Source organism: Salvelinus alpinus, chromosome 16 (genome assembly GCF_045679555.1).
Source record: "Salvelinus alpinus chromosome 16, SLU_Salpinus.1, whole genome shotgun sequence".
In the NCBI taxonomy this organism is placed as follows: domain Eukaryota; kingdom Metazoa; phylum Chordata; class Actinopteri; order Salmoniformes; family Salmonidae; genus Salvelinus; species Salvelinus alpinus.
Genome location: NC_092101.1, coordinates 16994748 through 17011995, shown reverse-complemented (window position 1 = coordinate 17011995; position 17248 = coordinate 16994748). Strand labels below are relative to the sequence as shown.

General features: G+C 42.1%; 1 protein-coding gene across 1 annotated transcript in view; it reads left to right on the top strand.

The window, feature by feature from the left end:
* Positions 1–369: 369 nt before the first annotated feature.
* Positions 370–17248, top strand: part of LOC139540972 (serine/threonine-protein kinase STK11-like) — a 35456-nt gene continuing 18577 nt past the window's right edge. The window contains exons 1-9 of the mRNA XM_071345069.1: positions 370–546; positions 1170–2013; positions 2406–2489; positions 4164–4253; positions 4370–4502; positions 4614–4750; positions 5169–5296; positions 6129–6186; positions 13461–13663. Of these exons, the coding sequence (XP_071201170.1) occupies positions 1727–2013; positions 2406–2489; positions 4164–4253; positions 4370–4502; positions 4614–4750; positions 5169–5296; positions 6129–6186; positions 13461–13663 (1120 nt within the window). The 5' untranslated portion in view covers positions 370–546; positions 1170–1726. The remainder of the gene's footprint in view (positions 547–1169; positions 2014–2405; positions 2490–4163; positions 4254–4369; positions 4503–4613; positions 4751–5168; positions 5297–6128; positions 6187–13460; positions 13664–17248) is intronic.

Sequence of the window (17248 nt, the reverse complement as noted above, 5' to 3'; positions counted from 1 at the left end):
ATGGTTTGGACACAGCGTTTCTAAACCCAGAGGCCAACATCGCGAGACTTCCGGGAACGCTTGCGAAACAGACCAAACAGACCAGGCCGGGGTTTGGGGCTTGATAAGTTAATGAGAGAAAATAAGAAGTATTTCTTAGTTGTTCATTTTCTTGAAATCTAAATGCACAACCTAGATTCAAGACAAGTACTTAAGTAGTTGAACATGTTATTACTCCAACCTCGAGAAAGTGACAAACTGAAACGTTTTTATTTTAGTCTAAAACAACTTTATATCGAAGGAGTGCCTTTGATATGTTTGAGTTTAGCGCGAGACGACCATTAGACACGATGACGTATTGTCACGCATGCGCGTTGCTAGTCAACGTCGCCATGACATCGCCTACAACTGTGATCGGGGATTTCTATTGGAGAAGCAGTTTTACCCTATCTTCATATTGTACTGTCTTTGGTTTGGAGCATGGAGTATGTAAACAAGATGGAGGCGTTTCTGACATCCAGCACTTCTACATGGGCAATCGGTGATATCGGTCAAGTAGCATTCAAGGTAAAGTTGACCTCTTTCAACATGCAAAACATGTACCCCGTAACTGCAAATGCTATAAAAAATTACGTGGCGACAGGGGACGTGAAATAAATGTAGCGTTCGTTACGTTATCTAGCAGGTTTGTCGCACATAGCTAGCTAGTATGTATGCTTGCTAAGCTAGCTAGCCGAATGCTAATAACATTGCTTGGTTTGTGGATATGACTGCGAAGCGTTACAGTAGTGAAGAGCTAGTTGGCAAACAGACTAGCTAGTTGGGGAGATATTGTTATTACACGAGTTGGCTGCTACAATCAATCGAATCTCAGAAATGTTATTGTGCTTCTGTGTGCCCGTACGGAAGCTATCTAGCCTCGCTAGCTATCTGCTGGTTTGCACTATCCAAGCTCACTGATTACTGTATATTACCCATGACCTGCTATTGTTGTTGAATGGATGTGATGTTCATAAGAAGATTTAGCATTTCTTGTTGTAATTGGAGCTAGTATTCAAATGTAAATCGTTATGATAGCACATCCATATCATTGGTAGTGTGTATTTGTCATATTCCAAGCATTTGGAAGGTGCCATCTCATGATGTGAATTTCATCAAAATGCTTATGCGATTGTACATTTGTAATGCAGATCTGAGGATCCCTGCAACGATTCATTGACGCTGGCAGACCAGTTTTGCAGTCTTGGCAAGTACCCCGGATTTATTTGGTACATGGGATGGAGGAAGAAAATTTGATCAGCTAAACATTGTAGAAGAACTCAATGAAAATCATATACCAGATGCACAATTAAGTTGCCCAAAACATGACATTCACCAAGAACCAAAGAAAGCTGCACACATCACAACACTGCAGGTCCCAGGTGTCACAAGGACATGGATAAGAAGGAGGGAATAGGCCTATATCATCAGAGAACAAAGAACCAAACCATTCCCTCATACCATAGCCAGACATTGTAATATTGGACAGTACCCAAACCCAGTCCACTCACTTCTCTGCTCAAGCAATGCTGCATGGTCAGCAGGTTAAGGAGAACATTCTGTAGCCTTTCTGCTGTTGCATTATCCTGCATTTCATTATTCAATATTGGAATATTTTTCTTGCAATTTTATATTGTCCGACCCAGGGCATCCAGAAACAAACAGTACAGTAGTATTAAAGAACAGTCAAGTTGCTGAAGGGGCAACCATGAATGACGAGGACATCCATGAACACATGGACTATTTGGAGAATGACTTGACCATGTGCATGGAAACCTTCATCCACCGCATCGACTCCACTGAAGTCATCTACGAGCCGCGGAGGAAGAAGGCCAAGCTGATTGGGAAGTACCTGATGGGAGACCTGCTGGGGGAGGGCTCCTACGGGAAGGTGAAGGAGATGCTGGACTCTGAGACCCTCTGCAGGAGGGCAGTCAAGATCCTCAAGAAGAAGAAGCTGAGACGCATCCCCAATGGGGAGCAAAATGTGAAAAAGTATGTGGAATGCTTTGCATGGCTTTTCAGTGCTTTTAGTGTTGATCTACAGAATAAGCTAGCTGTGTTGATGGATTTGTTGTTTTGGTGTGTGAATATGCTTCTAATCAGATTATATACTTCAGGAGTTACTCTGAGGAATTACTGAATGTAAAATTCACCTCACTATTGATTGAAGTGGGATGTAAATTGAGCTTTTCAGGACACTAATGTTTATCTCAATAAATCTTGCCTTTGAAAGGCCAGAAGATAAAACAACATGAAGGTTGTTCAAATTACTTTTGCCCTGTGTCTTTTGTTGTGAGTGCTGATGAAAATGCAGTATTATTCCATAGTGCAATTACTCCAGTTTTCTTATTACCATATATCTGAACACTTTTATTTCTTTACAGAGAGATTCAGCTGCTACGAAGATTGAGGCACAAGAATATTATCCAGTTGGTTGAAGTTTTGTATAATGAGGAGAAGCAAAAGATATATCCTTTAAAAAATGTTTTTATTCTTTAGCATGAGTACCTAAACCAAGTACGCAAAGTACGTCCTATCCTATTTTTTTTTTTTTTTTTTAATCTCGCCAATTTCGTGGTATCCAATTGGTAGTTACAGACTTGTCCCATCGCTGCAACTCCCGTATGGACTCGGGAGAGGCAAGGGTCAAGAGCTGTGCGTCCTCTGAAACACGACCTAGCCAAGCTGCACTGCTTCTTGACACGATGCCCGCTTCACCCAGCCGCACCAATGTGTCAGAGGAAACACTGTGCACCTGGCGACAGCATCAGCGTTGCACTGCGCCCGGCCCGCCACAAGATTGGCTAGAGTGCAATGGGACAAGGAAATCTCAGTCTGCCAAACCCTCTCCTAACCAGGATGACGCTGGGCCATTTGTGCGCTGCCTCATGGGTCTCCAGGTCACGGCCAGCTGTGACACAGCCTGAGATCTAAGCCGGGTCTGTAGGGATGCCTCAAGCACTGCGATGCAGTGCCTTTGACCGCTGCGCCACTCAGGATGCCCCCGCAAATTGATTTTAACAAACAATTGGTCCCCCAAAAAATGCGGTCCTCTGTTGAATTTCAAAAATCCCGATGTGGCCCTCGACCCAAAGTTTGCCCACCCCTGATCTTAACCATAGTGATGTCATACAAGTCGCACTAACAAAGCCTTCGCAAGCACTGCATAAGATTTGCCCAAGCATAATAACGTGTGGATAGTGGGTTAGGCTAGTCTATTTTGGGGTGACTTTTTCCTCACATCTGGAGAATTATCTTGTCCCATGGAACAGTTGTCGAGTAAGCTATGCAGATCAACTGTAAAAACTATGCACTGTCCTTCAAAGCTCATGTTGCTGTAATTCAGCAGTATGACCACAAGGGGTCTCTGTTGGCCTCTTGGGGAGAAAAAGGCAAGGTTAAATCAGATGGACTAACTAACTTCACAAGGCATTTACCTTCTGCCCCCCCAACTCACTGTCTTTGATTGTAATGATCTCTGGCTTGTCCTTAGTCTGCTGCTCTACACCACATAGACACTCAGTAAACTTTGTCTCTGATATTAAAAGGGTCTCCCCAATACATTTTAGTACAGTTAACACTTAAGATGGCTTTAGGACTTGCTCTTTAGGACCATGAAGGATTCTGCCAATGTCAGGTCAAATAAATCCCAATTGGCATTTTAGGGTAATTGTTGAGGTGAGAACATTATTATAGGAACTAATGATCCCCTTTCACGCCTCTCTCCACCCCGCTCTGGTTGAGGATGCTGGCTAGATGAGTGCCTTCTATAAGTGACCCTGAGGAGTGTGAATACAGAAATGAGTATTGTTTTGACATTCATTTTCACAATTTGTACGCTTTTATTGCCTTGTCATCTTCAGTCCATTCAGGAAGATTAATGTATTCTCAAGGACATTGCATGTTCCCAGACTTGGATCGATTTATATTTTGTGTATCTAGCTAGTTTCATGGATTAGTGACTAGTCAGTCAACCACATATTGATCAGTACTGTAGTAGACATTAGGATTCAAGGTTATTTGTGTAGAATTAATATAGATCCTTTGGTGATGAAGATGTATAGCACGTTTGTTTTGGCACCTTGCTAAATTACCAGTATGAAGCCATTGCCACCTTGTCTCTTTTCCTTGACTCTGCCTACGTATATGGTGATGGAATATTGTGTATGTGGAATGCAGGAGATGTTGGACAGTGTTGATGAGAAAAGGTTTCCAGTCTTTCAAGCTCATGGGTATGTGTATCTTTCATCTCAATTCAATAGTTATAGATATGTGGCTTAAAGATATCTGGCCAAACACTAACACCAAACAGTGACATTAATGCAGATGTATTCCTATTTTTCCCCAGGTACTTTTGCCAGCTGCTAGATGGCTTGGAATATTTGCACAGCCAAGGAATAGTTCACAAAGATATTAAACCAGGGAATCTACTGCTGACGACGGATGGCGCACTAAGAATCTCCGACCTGGGTGTAGCAGAGGTGAGCCCCTAGTCCTCTGACTTTTCCGATATCCACTTTATATTGCAGTTTAATTGGGTTACCTTTATGGGGCCGAATGATTATCTGTGTATTCCTGTTCTCCCTCCCAAGGCGCTGCACCCATTTGCAGAGGATGACACGTGTTGTACGAGCCAGGGCTCTCCGGCCTTCCAGCCCCCAGAGATTGCCAACGGCCTGGACACCTTCTCAGGGTTCAAAGTGGACATCTGGTCTGCTGGTGTCACACTGTGAGTGGCCACTCCGACATTAATTGTTTCGGCTGGTATATTTATTTCATGCCTCTTGGGTGAAAAATACTATTTATTGAATTGAACATGCTTTGCTGTCTAATAATGTGATTTCAATTGCAAATGATCAGGGGCGTAACTTTGGTTTTAGAAGTGTGGGTGATATGTGTATATATATTATCCAGTCGGATAAACACTCCAAACAGCCTACATGACTGCTCGGAGGCGTCCGCATGGTCCTAAACCACACTGTTGCCATGTTTTTGTGTCACATTCCAATGATAATACTGGGGGGGACAAAAATGCAATTTTAGAATGTGGGGGGGCCCTCCCCCATCCCCAGTGAAAGTTGCGCCCCTGCAGATTATTCTTCATTAAAGTACTCTTCTTGATTTTGGAATTGTATTTTTTCTTTCAGTTATAACATAACAACCAGCCTGTACCCTTTCGAAGGTGACAACATCTATAAGCTGTTTGAGAACATTGGGAAGGGAGACTACAGTGTTCCAGAGGAGTGTGGCCCTCTGCTCTCTGGCCTGTTAAGAGGTAAGAGTCTAGACCAGGGCTCTCCAACCTTGTTGCTGGAGAACTAACCCTACTCACTCCAAACCTACTCAAGGTCACCTGATTCTAATAATTAGCTGGTGGATAAGCTTAATCAGGTTAGTTATAACTGGGGTTGGACTGAACCTACAGGAGGGTAACTCCAGGAACAGGGTTCAAGAGCCCTGGTCTAGACTAACACTGCTTCTGGCACTCCCAATATTCTATGTCATGTTATTAAGCCTTATTAGAGATGAAAGCATTAGCTGCAGTCGTAAGAGTATTTGAGGGATGCCAATTTTGATAACTTATTTCTCAAATATGCTTTTAGATATACATGTCAACAATTATTCCTCCAAAGGACCATTCAGTCGATAACATTTTGTGAAAATCCCCCAAATCATGGCGTCTTTTTGTCCCGGTTTCGTGACTCATTACAAGAAGGGTATGGCCACAGAATTATAAATGTTCCTCTTTATTGGACTTAATTTGACCACTCAAATGTACTTAGCAGTTAGTAGTGATTCATTCTTGGAGGTTTTTCTTTTGGAGATGGTTCTGTGGTGATTGTACCTTCTGTGTCACAACAATTGTTATTTTGATGCATCGCGAATATGCAGTGTATTAAACATTTCTCAGATAAAGATGTGTTCGAAGGACAGCCACTCAGTTTTTCTCGGTGGAAACGGTCATTATGCTCAATTGTCTGTTTTCATTGTTGTCAAATAGCCCTGATTTAAACACCGCACAAAAATAAGGACATAATGAAAAGAATAAATGCATCTCATCAAATTATTTCGAAACTGTCTAATTTATTTTTGTATTTTTCTTCCAGGAATGCTTGAGTATGACCCTGAGAAGAGGTTCTCAATACAAAACATTAGACAACACAAGTAAGTCCTCGTGCTCCCTTTCTAGCTGAAGCAGCAATTGAATTTACCTCCATACTTGCTGAAGAGAGGGCTCTTAATTGAAATGCAAATTCAATCGAAAATTAATTGGGGGGGGGGGGGTGAGCGATGTCCAATCTATTTATTTTCAACATAGGATGATGAATGTAAAGTGCTCGAGGAAACAAGCTGTCACTTTAGTGATTGATTTGTTGTCATTTGCATCTGTGCTCTGCTGAAGGCCAAATTGTATCATTTCGATAATGATGGGAGGAGAAAACAGAACCCACTGCCTCTTTCTTGTATCATGTGGAGGTCTAATGTGAGGCCCATTGTGTTGGAACAGGCTTTTATGGTAATGCAGCTCCTGTTTGTTTACAATACATAACCTATATGATATAGGCCACTGTACATTACGCACCACAGAAAAACATAATAGCCCATGGGGCTTACAAAGTTACAAGTATGGGCTAGCAAATTTAATTTTAATTTTGAAATGTAATAGTAATGTAATCAGTAGCCTGACGCATATATATCTTAAATATTTCCCCTAATGTTAGAGCCTACCTCCTCTTTCTCTCTTGTTGCTTCATTCCTTCCTCGCTTTCAACAGTTAAATGAAATATGTTTTGTTGTCCTTATCTTCATCATTCTAATAACATCCTTGAATAATATAGATTTAGAATTAGACGCAAAAGGCTTTCACTTCTCTTCACGAAGATTGAACGGTTAAGGGTCTGAACAAATAACTGCTACAGACCGCTATTGCACGTTCGCTCTTCTTTCAAACTACCCATGAGTTCTATTGGCTGCTGTATTTACCATTCAGGAAACAAGAGCTTGCGTCCCTATTCGAATAGTCTATTGGTATAAGAAATCATGTCCAGCAAGCTTTTCCAGTCTAGCTTTTCCTACATGAGACTCCAAGAGCTAAGGAGCGTTATTTAAGGAGAGAGGCCAGCGGAACACAGGAGGTTCCGTATTGTGCAGGAGACGACGGCTGTAAGTTAGAAGCTTATTATGCATAACCCATCATTAATTAGCCTAATATAAAGGCTGATACTGCATTGAATTTATTACCTGAAAGAGGTAGACTGGGACATCTATATATAAATCTAGAACATCTGTTTTGGAAGCAATTTGAATGTAGTTGATGGAGAGAGAGGACATGGAGAGAGTGCTCGGGCGTGTAAAGATATTCGAGTGATGGGCTGTTTTTAAACTGCAACTGCAGTTTAACGCCAGATGGATGGGTAAATTAGGCATGTATTCTGTCTTTATATTATTGTAACATCGGCTATGTTGTAGCAAGTGTAGGCCTACCTGTCACAGGAAAAAAAAAGTTACCGTGATGAGATCATAGGTCTACATGCAACTGCTGCTCCATAGTGACCCTGAGGATTGATTCATCATGCAGAGGCCGTAGCGAAGTCAGATTTAGACATCACATATAATTTAACAGTTCCATTTCACGCCATGCTTTTCATATAAATAATTTACCGGGTTCTCGCAGCTATTTATCCTGGGAGAAGGGAGTGGTTTTGGACAATAAATCTCGGTAACCGGGTTCCCACTATTCAACCCTAGTTACAACCAATTATGCTTCCAACTTTTTGTATGCCTCTATGTAACATCACCAAGAAGTCATGTGGTAGTGAGATCTGTTGCCTTATTTGGTGCTACCTCAGGGCTTCTGATGAGCTGTAGTTAAAAAGGCATCAGTCAGACTGGCAGCATTTCCCTGCCCGGCCAATCTATCGCTCCCTCTCTCCTCCTAACTTTCCAGTTTTTTCCCCCCCAAGCCCTTAAAGACTCTTGACTACATGGGCTGATGCTCTGGTGAATGCCGGCTGCAGTTACCATGGCAACAGATGATTGAAGCGTATCTGTGTGATGCTAGAGCTCGGGGAGGGAGGGAAAATCACGTATTGTATTCACCGTGGGCGTCTCAAAACTGCTTTAAAATCCTATTTCATTTTGGCTCGCTGTATTGGGTGCAAAATGGAATGAGAGAAAAATGATGAAAACAGGTAGTGTAGATACATACAGTGGGGAGAACAAGTATTTGATACACTGCCGATTTTGCAGGTTTTCCTACTTACAAAGCATGTAGAGGTCTGTAATTTTTATCATAGGTACACTTCAACTATGAGAGACGGAATCTAAAACGAAAATCCAGAAAATCACATTGTATGATTTTTAAGTAATTCATTTGCATTTTATTGCATGACATAAGTATTTGATACATCAGAAAAGCAGAACTTAATATTTGGTACAGATACCTTTGTTTGCAATTACAGAGATCATACGTTTCCTGTAGTTCTTGACTAGGTTTGCACACACTGCAGCAGGGATTTTGGCCCACTCCTCCCTACAGATCTTCTCCAGATCCTTCAGGTTTCGGGGCTGTCGCTGGGCAATACGGACTTTCAGCTCCCTCCAAAGATTTTCTATTGGGTTCAGGTCTGGAGACTGGCTAGGCCACTGCAGGACCTTGAGATGCTTCTTACGGAGCCACTCCTTAGTTGCCCTGGCTGTGTGTTTTGGGTCGTTGTCATGCTGGAAGACCCAGCCACGACCCATCTTCAATGCTCTTACTGAGGGAAGGAGGTTGTTGGCCAAGATCTCGCGATACATGGCCCCATCCATCCTCCCCTCAATACGGTGCAGTCGTCCTGTCCCCTTTGCAGAAAAGCATCCCCAAAGAATGATGTTTCCACCTCCATGCTTCACGGTTGGGATGGTGTTCTTGGGGTTGTACTCATACTTCTTCTTCCTCCAAACACGGCGAGTGGAGTTAGACCAAAAAGCTCTATTTTTGTCTCATCAGACCACATGACCTTCTCCCATTCCTCCTCTGGATCATCCAGATGGTCATTGGCAAACTTCAGACGGGCCTGGACATGCACTGGCTTAAGCAGGGGGACCTTGCGTGCGCTGCAGGATTTTAATCCATGACGGCGTAGTGTGTTACTAATGGTTTTCTTTGAGACTGTGGTCCCAGCTCTCTTCAGGTCATTGACCAGGTCCTGCCGTGTAGTTCTGGGCTGATCCCTCACCTTCCTCATGATCATTGATGCCCCACGAGGTGAAATCTTGCATGGAGCCCCAGACCGAGGGTGATTGACCGTCATCTTGAACTTCTTCCATTTTCTAATAATTGCGCCAACAGTTGTTTCCTTCTCACCAAGCTGCTTGCCTATTGTCCTGTAGCCCATCCCAGCCTTGTGCAGGTCTACAATTTTATCCCTGATGTCCTTACACAGCTCTCTGGTCTTGGCCATTGTGGAGAGGTTGGAATCTGTTTGATTGTGTGTGGACAGGTGTCTTTTATACAGGTAACGAGTTCAAACAGGTGCAGTTAATACAGGTAATGAGTGGAGAACAGGAGGGCTTCTTAAAGAAAAACTAACAGGTCTGTGAGAGCCGGAATTCTTACTGGTTGGTAGGTGATCAAATACTTATGTCATGCAATAAAATGCAAATTAATTATTTAAAAATCATACAATGTGATTTTCTGGATTTTTGTTTTAGATTCCGTCTCTCACAGTTGAAGTGTACCTATGATACAAATTACAGACCTCTACATGCTTTGTAAGTAGGAAAACCTGCAAAATCGGCAGTGTATCAAATACTTGTTCTCCCCACTGTACTTGTAATGAACTATGTTGGCCTCCCGAGTGGCGCAGCGGTCTACGAGCACTGCATTGCATTAAATGAACTATGTTTTAGAGTTGGTTTAGATATGTCTAGCATATGCTTTTTCAATATTCAGTTTATTAACATGGCTTATTCATAGTTTATTAATTTGATAGCAAATGTGTTTTAACTTCAAGTTTCTTTCACTTCCATGTATGGATTGCACATCATGATAGGATGTAGTGCGCCCCGTGTTGCCTAACCTACCTTAGTGCATGTTAATAACAAGCAATTATTCAAAAGTATGTAATCAATTGCTCCTTCATATGTGGTCCTTCTATGTGTGGCCATGCCAAAATAAACCAAGGAAAAGGAGGTGTAAAAAGGAGCTGGAGAAAAATGAAAGTATAAATATTTAACCAGGCAAAAGGGCAGATGGGTCTTTAAAATTAATTACCCAGCTCTGTGCAAATATTAACATTAAGGAGAATTACAATGGGTAGCGACACCATGCTGGAGTTGATGCAACTTTAATGTCCCGGCTCCTTAGGGGCCCCCTTCTCGTTAGGTGAAGCAGCTTCACTAGGCTGCTTTATGGAGGCTTGATACTTATTATCCTACCCTACACACACACACCCACACACCTTATTATCCTACACACACACACACACACACAACTTATTATCCTACCCTACACACACACACAACTTATTATCCTACCCTACACATTTTACTGGCCTTGTCTTAAATCCACATCATAATTATACACTGAACACAAATATAAACGCAACATGCAACAATTTCAAATATTTGACTGAGTTACAGTTCATATAAGGAAATCAGTCAATTGAAATATATTCAATAGGCCCTAATCTATGGATTTCACATGACTGGGAATACAGATACGCATCTGTTGGTCACAGATACCTTTTTAAATGTTTTATTTTATTTTTTAAGTAGGGGCATGGATCAGAAAACCAGCCAGTATCTGGTGTGACCACCACTTGCCTCTTGCTGTGCTACACATTTCCTTCTCATAGAGTTGATCAGGCTGTTGATTGTGGCCTGTGGAATGTTGTATGGAACATTTCTGTGATCTTTTATTTCAGCTCATGACCCATGGGACCAACAATTTTGCATTTTATATTTAAGTAACTGCTTATTCCATTGGTTAGCCTTCTTTATATAACTAGTGAGCGGAGGTGGAGGAGAATGGCTGCAGCACTTGATCAGCGAATAGCAGTGAGTGGGAGTGTGTCCTGTTATAATCATGGAAAAGATGGAGAAGATTTTGGACGGAGGTGTAGATTGAACGTAAAAGAAGAGTTGTACACACAACGTACAGAAAACGCACACAATCAATCCCACGTCACAATGTACAGAAAAAGCATGCACCCACACACGCACTCATACTGTGCGCACATACACCTACCTCTGTGGCCCCATGGCAAGGCTGTCGTCACTGACGCTCCATGTGTTACGAAACAAAAGGCCAAGGTCTCCACAGGCCTCTCTACCATTACTCACTCCTCTCAGAAAGGAAGCTGCCTGTTACATAGTGTGTTGCTTAGCTCTTCACTATTTCTGGCAATAGGAGGAAGGGGACGTGGGACATTTCTGTCTCCTAAAATATGAGCCCTGTCAAGATGATTCTGCTTCATGACATGCAGGAGATTTAGTGGTGACACATACTGCAGTGAGAATGACAAAGAAATCATTGGTCAGTTGTCATGACACATCGCTCTATTGTTGTGCATTGCGGCTCTGCTTCTGTTGTCCTCAATCCGCACTTATAGTCTGCCCACTTCAGAGCAAATCATGCCTGGCTGCAAAGACTACTTTGTTGTCCTGTATTTATTAGGGCTGGGAATTTCCAGGGACCTCACAATACGATATCATCACGATACTGTATTGTGATTTTATTGCGATTTGGTGTTCCAAACATATTGCTCACCATATGTCTGCTGCAGAGAGACGAGGGAACCCCCCATTACTAGTAGTTAGCCCAATGTGATGACACTGGAGATTTGGCTTTGAAGCTGCCTTGGGAGTAGGCTTTTTACACTAACAAGTCTCTCTCTGTACTGTACTTCAGTACAGTAGTTGAGTATTTGCATGTCAAATTACTATGATAGTAATGGATGACAGGGAGTGTCTTTTTTAATATGAAACGCATGAAAGGCCTGTGCTCTTGGGAGAGACCAGCTGTTTCCACCATGCCCCCTAATTAGGAGCCCCTAGTGTGTGTGTGTGTGTGTGTGTGTGTGCACATGCTATTTGATGTGTAAATGAGTAAGAGAGAACCAGACCTAGCTTCAAATACATTATCTAAGTATTTGTTATTTAAATACTCACTCTATGTATTTGAGTATTTTCTAATAATGTGGTGCTGAATCAACTACCTGTATTAGGAGTATTTTTCTAATTTTCTATAAACGGCCTGCTATTTGAAACTATTTTCAAATACTTATTTCCAAATACATTATTTCAAAACTCTAGGACCAAACCGACCTGGATTCAAATGCAAGGGAATATTTGTATTTGAAAATACACTTGCCTGTGTATTTGAGTATTATCAAATACACGCCGATACTTTCCAACTGTATTTCCAAATACAATTAGTGGAATATTAGAATGTATCTTCAAAGGACAAAATCGAGAAATTCTTACTTTGAAATGTATTTAAAATAATTGAAATTATATTTGGAGAGAACACACACTGCCTAATGACGTGGCATATTACAGAAGCTTGCCTCTTTGTCATAGAGATGTCAAAGCCTGTCCCCATGTTCCTCTACATGTCAGCTGCAGAGCCCTGGGACATTCCCCCTTTAGCAGTTTCTTTCACACATTTAACAAGGATGTTGCATATGTTACATATACAGTGCCTTCAGAATGCATTCATACCCCTTGACTTATTCCACATTTTGTTGCATTCAAAATGGATTCTACAAATTTATAATTCACCCATCTACACACAATACTCCATAATGACAAAGTGACAAAATGTTTATTTTTTATTCAAATGTATTGAAAATGAAATACGGAAATATCTAATTGACATAAGTATTCACAACCCTGAGGCAATACATGTTAGAATCACCTTTGGCAGCAATTACAGGTGAGTCTTTCTGGGTAAGTCTCTAAGAAAGGGATATTTCGGGATTTTGACAATGAGGTCCTTTATCTACTTCCCCTGAGTCAGATGTGTGAAGTTTGAAGGAAGTTGCTAACTAGCATTAGCACAATGACGAAGTCTATGGGTAACACTATTTAGCATTGTCTTGTGAAACTACCTCTAACATACTGGACACAGAGATACACATTTTATCCACAAGTTAATCTGACTCTGGTTAAGTAGATAAAGGGTCTAATTGCTAAAATCCCAAAGTATCCCTTTAAGCAAATAAGGTGTCACTGAGTTTTTTGCCTTGAGCATTATTAAGAACTGGTTCTCAACTGACTCACCTGGCTAAATAAACGCTAAATTAGCTGCACAAATAAAGAATAAGCTTGATGGGTCCAAAATGAAAGGCATATGTCACCCCCAAAAATGAGGTAGGGGCCCAAAACAAAGATTGTATCTTATTTTAAGTTTCTGTAATGTTAATTCTGTAACCAATGTTCTGTGGTTTCAGCTGGGTGAGGAAGAAGCACCCTGCCACGGAGCCCCTGGTGCCCATGCCCCCTAGTGCTGACCGGAGGGACGCGTGGCGTAGCATGACCGTACTGCCCTACCTGGAGAACCTGCACGGCTACGCCGACCAGGACGACGAGGATGACGACGAACTCTTCTACGGAGACGGAGAGATCATCTACTCTCAGGGTTTCACTATGACAGGTGAGAGATGGAGGGATTAGAGATCGATGGCGAGGTGGAGCGATAGAGAAACGGAGAAGAATCTTTTGATTTCTGAACTTTACAGCTGGTAGGCAGATAAGGTACATGCGACATAAATACAGTATGTTATTGTTACAACAGCGTTATGTAGGGGTTGGTGGAGGCTTCAAGTAAAGGGTTCCCTGGACAATAGTGTCAACTGTGCATTACATCCATGAGAATATTAAACGTCTAAAGTTGAAGTCGGAAGTTTACATACACCTTAGCCAAATACATTTAAACTCAGTTTTTCACAATTCCTGACATTTAATCCTAGTATTTCAGCTTTTATTTCTTTCATCACATTCCCAGTGGGTCAGAAGTTTACATGCACTCAATTAGTATTTGGTAGCATTGCCTTTTAAATTGTTTAACTTGGGTCAAATGTTTCGGGTAGCCTTCCACAAGCTTCCCACAATAAGTTGGGTGAATTTCCTCTTGACAGAGCTAGTGTAACTGAGTCAGGTTTGTAAGCCCCCTTGCTCGCACACGCTTTTTCAGTTCTGCCCACACATTTTCTATAGGATGAGGTCAGGGCTTTGTGATGGCCACTCCAATACCTTGACTTTGTTGTCCTTAAGCCATTTTGCCACAACTTTGGAACTATGCTTGGGGTCATTGTCCATTTGGGAGACCCATTTGCAACCAAGCTTTAACTTCCTGACTGATGTCTTGAGATGTTGCTTCAATATATGCAAAAAATAATAATTCCTCATGATGCCATCTATTTTGTGAAGTGCACCAGTCCCTCCTGCAGCAAAGCACCCCCACAACATGATGCTGCCACCCCCGTGCTTCACGGTTGGGATGGTGTTCTTCGGCTTGCAAGCCTCTCCCTTTTTCCTCCAAACATAAGGATGGTTATTATGGCCAAACAGTTCTATTTTTGTTTCATCAGACCAGAGGACATTTCTCAAAAAAGTACGATCTTTGTCCCCATGTGCAGTTGCATACTGTAGTCTGGCTTTTTTATGGCAGTTTTGGAGCAAGGAATGACCCCTTCCTTGCTGAGCAGCCTTTCAGGTTATGCCGATATAGGACTTGTTTTACTGTGGATATAGATACGGGTACAAAAGTATCATTGTTGTTCTGGGATTGATTTGCACTTTTCGCACCAAAGTACGTTCATCTCTAGGAGACAGAACGCGTCTCCTTCCTGAGCGGTATGACGGCTGTGTGGTCCCATGGTGTTTATACTTGCGTACTATTGTTTGTACAGATAAACGTGGTACCTTCAGGCGTTTGGAAATTGCTCCCAAGGATGAACCAGACTTGTGGAGGTCTACAATTTATTTTTTCTGAGATCTTGGCTGATTTCTTTTGATTTTCCCATGATGTCAAGCAAAGAGGCACTGAGTTTGAAGGTAGGCCTTGAAATACATCCACAGGTGCACCTCCAATTGACACAAATGATGTCAATTAGGATTTTAGAAGCTTCTAAAGCCATGACATCAATTTCTGGAATTTTCCAAGCTGTTTAAAGGCACAGTCAACTCAGTGTATGTAAACTTCTGACCCACTGGAATTATAAGTGAAATAATCTGTCTGTAAACAATTGTTGGAAAAATGAATTGTGTCATGCACAAAGTAGATGTCCTAACCGACTTGCCAAAACTATAGTTTATTAACAAGAAATTTGTGGAGTGGTTGAAAAACGAGTTTTAATGACTCCAACCTAAGTGTATGTAAACTTCTGACTTCAACTATGTGTTTGGGGGAAAAAAGCAGGAAATCGGTAGAATGGAACAAACATTAACGCCACATCAAACAGCCGTGTTGCGTTGGCCGGTGCTCTTTTCTGCTCACATCACTCTAGACATGCTATTCGTTTCCCAACGTTTTTCACATGAAAGGAAGAATACAATTAATGAAGTCCCTCCAGCCCACCTCTACTTCCTTCCACTCTAATAATTCAAATTCCCTTTCATCTTATTATAACTATTAGATAGAAACCTTTTCCAGAATGCGTTATTAGATCAACCACTCAGAATGGAAGAGATCTACCTAACATGACAGATAAAATGTCTCCGGAAGAAATGGCAGCAGTTTTACGGGCGCCCAACCAATTGTGCTATTATGTGGGGGGGTTTTCGTGTTATTTTTAACTTATTTTGTACATAATGTACATAATGTTTCTGCAAAAAATAGCTTCTGGATATCAGGACAGCAATCACTCACCTCGGATTAGACAACGTTTTTATCTTCAACAAGCAAGACGCACAGGACATTCTCCAAACACCCGACAGGGCCAACATCCCCGTTATTTGCAAGAGGAAGAAATGCAGGTACAGGGGACACAGAGCGGGATGCCTCATGAGGACCCACAGAAGGCGAGTGGGAAAGCTGCCGTTACCTTCAATATTACTTGCCAACGTGCAATCATTGGACAATAAATTAGACGAGGTACGATCACGAATATCCTACCAACGGAACATCAAAAACTGTAATATCCTATGTTTCACGGAATCGTGGCTGAATGACGACATAAATATTCAGCTAGCGGGATATATACGCTGCCACCGGCAAGATAGAACAGCACACTCCGGTAAGACGAGGGGGGCGGTGCATATTTGTAAACAACAGCTGGTGCACGAAATCTGAGGAAGTCTAGATTTTGCTCGCCTGAAGTAGAGTATATTGTGATAGATTGCAGGCCCCACTACTTGCCAAGAGAGTTTTCAGCTATACTTTTCGTGGCTGTTTATTTACCACCACAGACAGATGGCACTAAGACCGCTGTATAAGGAAATAAGCAAACAGGAAACCACTCACCCAGAGGCGGCGCTCCTAGTGGCCCGGAGACTTTAATGCAGGAAAACTTAAATCAGTTCTACCAAATTTCTATCAACATGTTGAATGTGCAACCAGAGGGAATAAAATTATACATCACCTGTACTCCACACACAGAGACGCGTACAAAGCTCTCCCTCACCCTCCATTTGGTAAATCCGACCACAACTCTATCCTCCTGATTCCTGCTTACAAGCAAAAATTCAAGCAGGAAGCACCAGTGACTCGGTCTATAAAAAAGTGGTCAGATGAAGCAGATGCCTAACGACAGGACTGTTTTGCTATCACAGACTGGAACATGTTCTGGGTTTCTTCCGATGTCATTGAGGAGTACACCACATCAGTCACTGGCTTTATCAATAAGTGCATCGAGGACGTCGTCCCCACAGTGACTGTACGTACATACCCCAACCAGAAGCCATGTATTACAGGCAACATTCGCACTGAGCTAAAGGGCAGAGCTGCCGCTTTCAAGGTGCGGGACTCTAACCCGGAAGCTTACAAGAGATCCTGCTATGCCCTGCGACGAACCATCAAACAGGCAAGCGTCAATATAGAGTTAAGATTGAATCATACTACACCGGCTCCGACGCTCGTCTTATGTGGCAGGGCTTGCAAACTATTACAGACTACATAGGGAAGCACAGCCGCAAGCTGCTTAGTGACATGAGCCTGACAGACGAGCTAAATCACTTCTATGCTCGCTTCGAGGCAAGCAACACTGAGGCATGCATGAGAGCATCAGCTGTTCCGGAT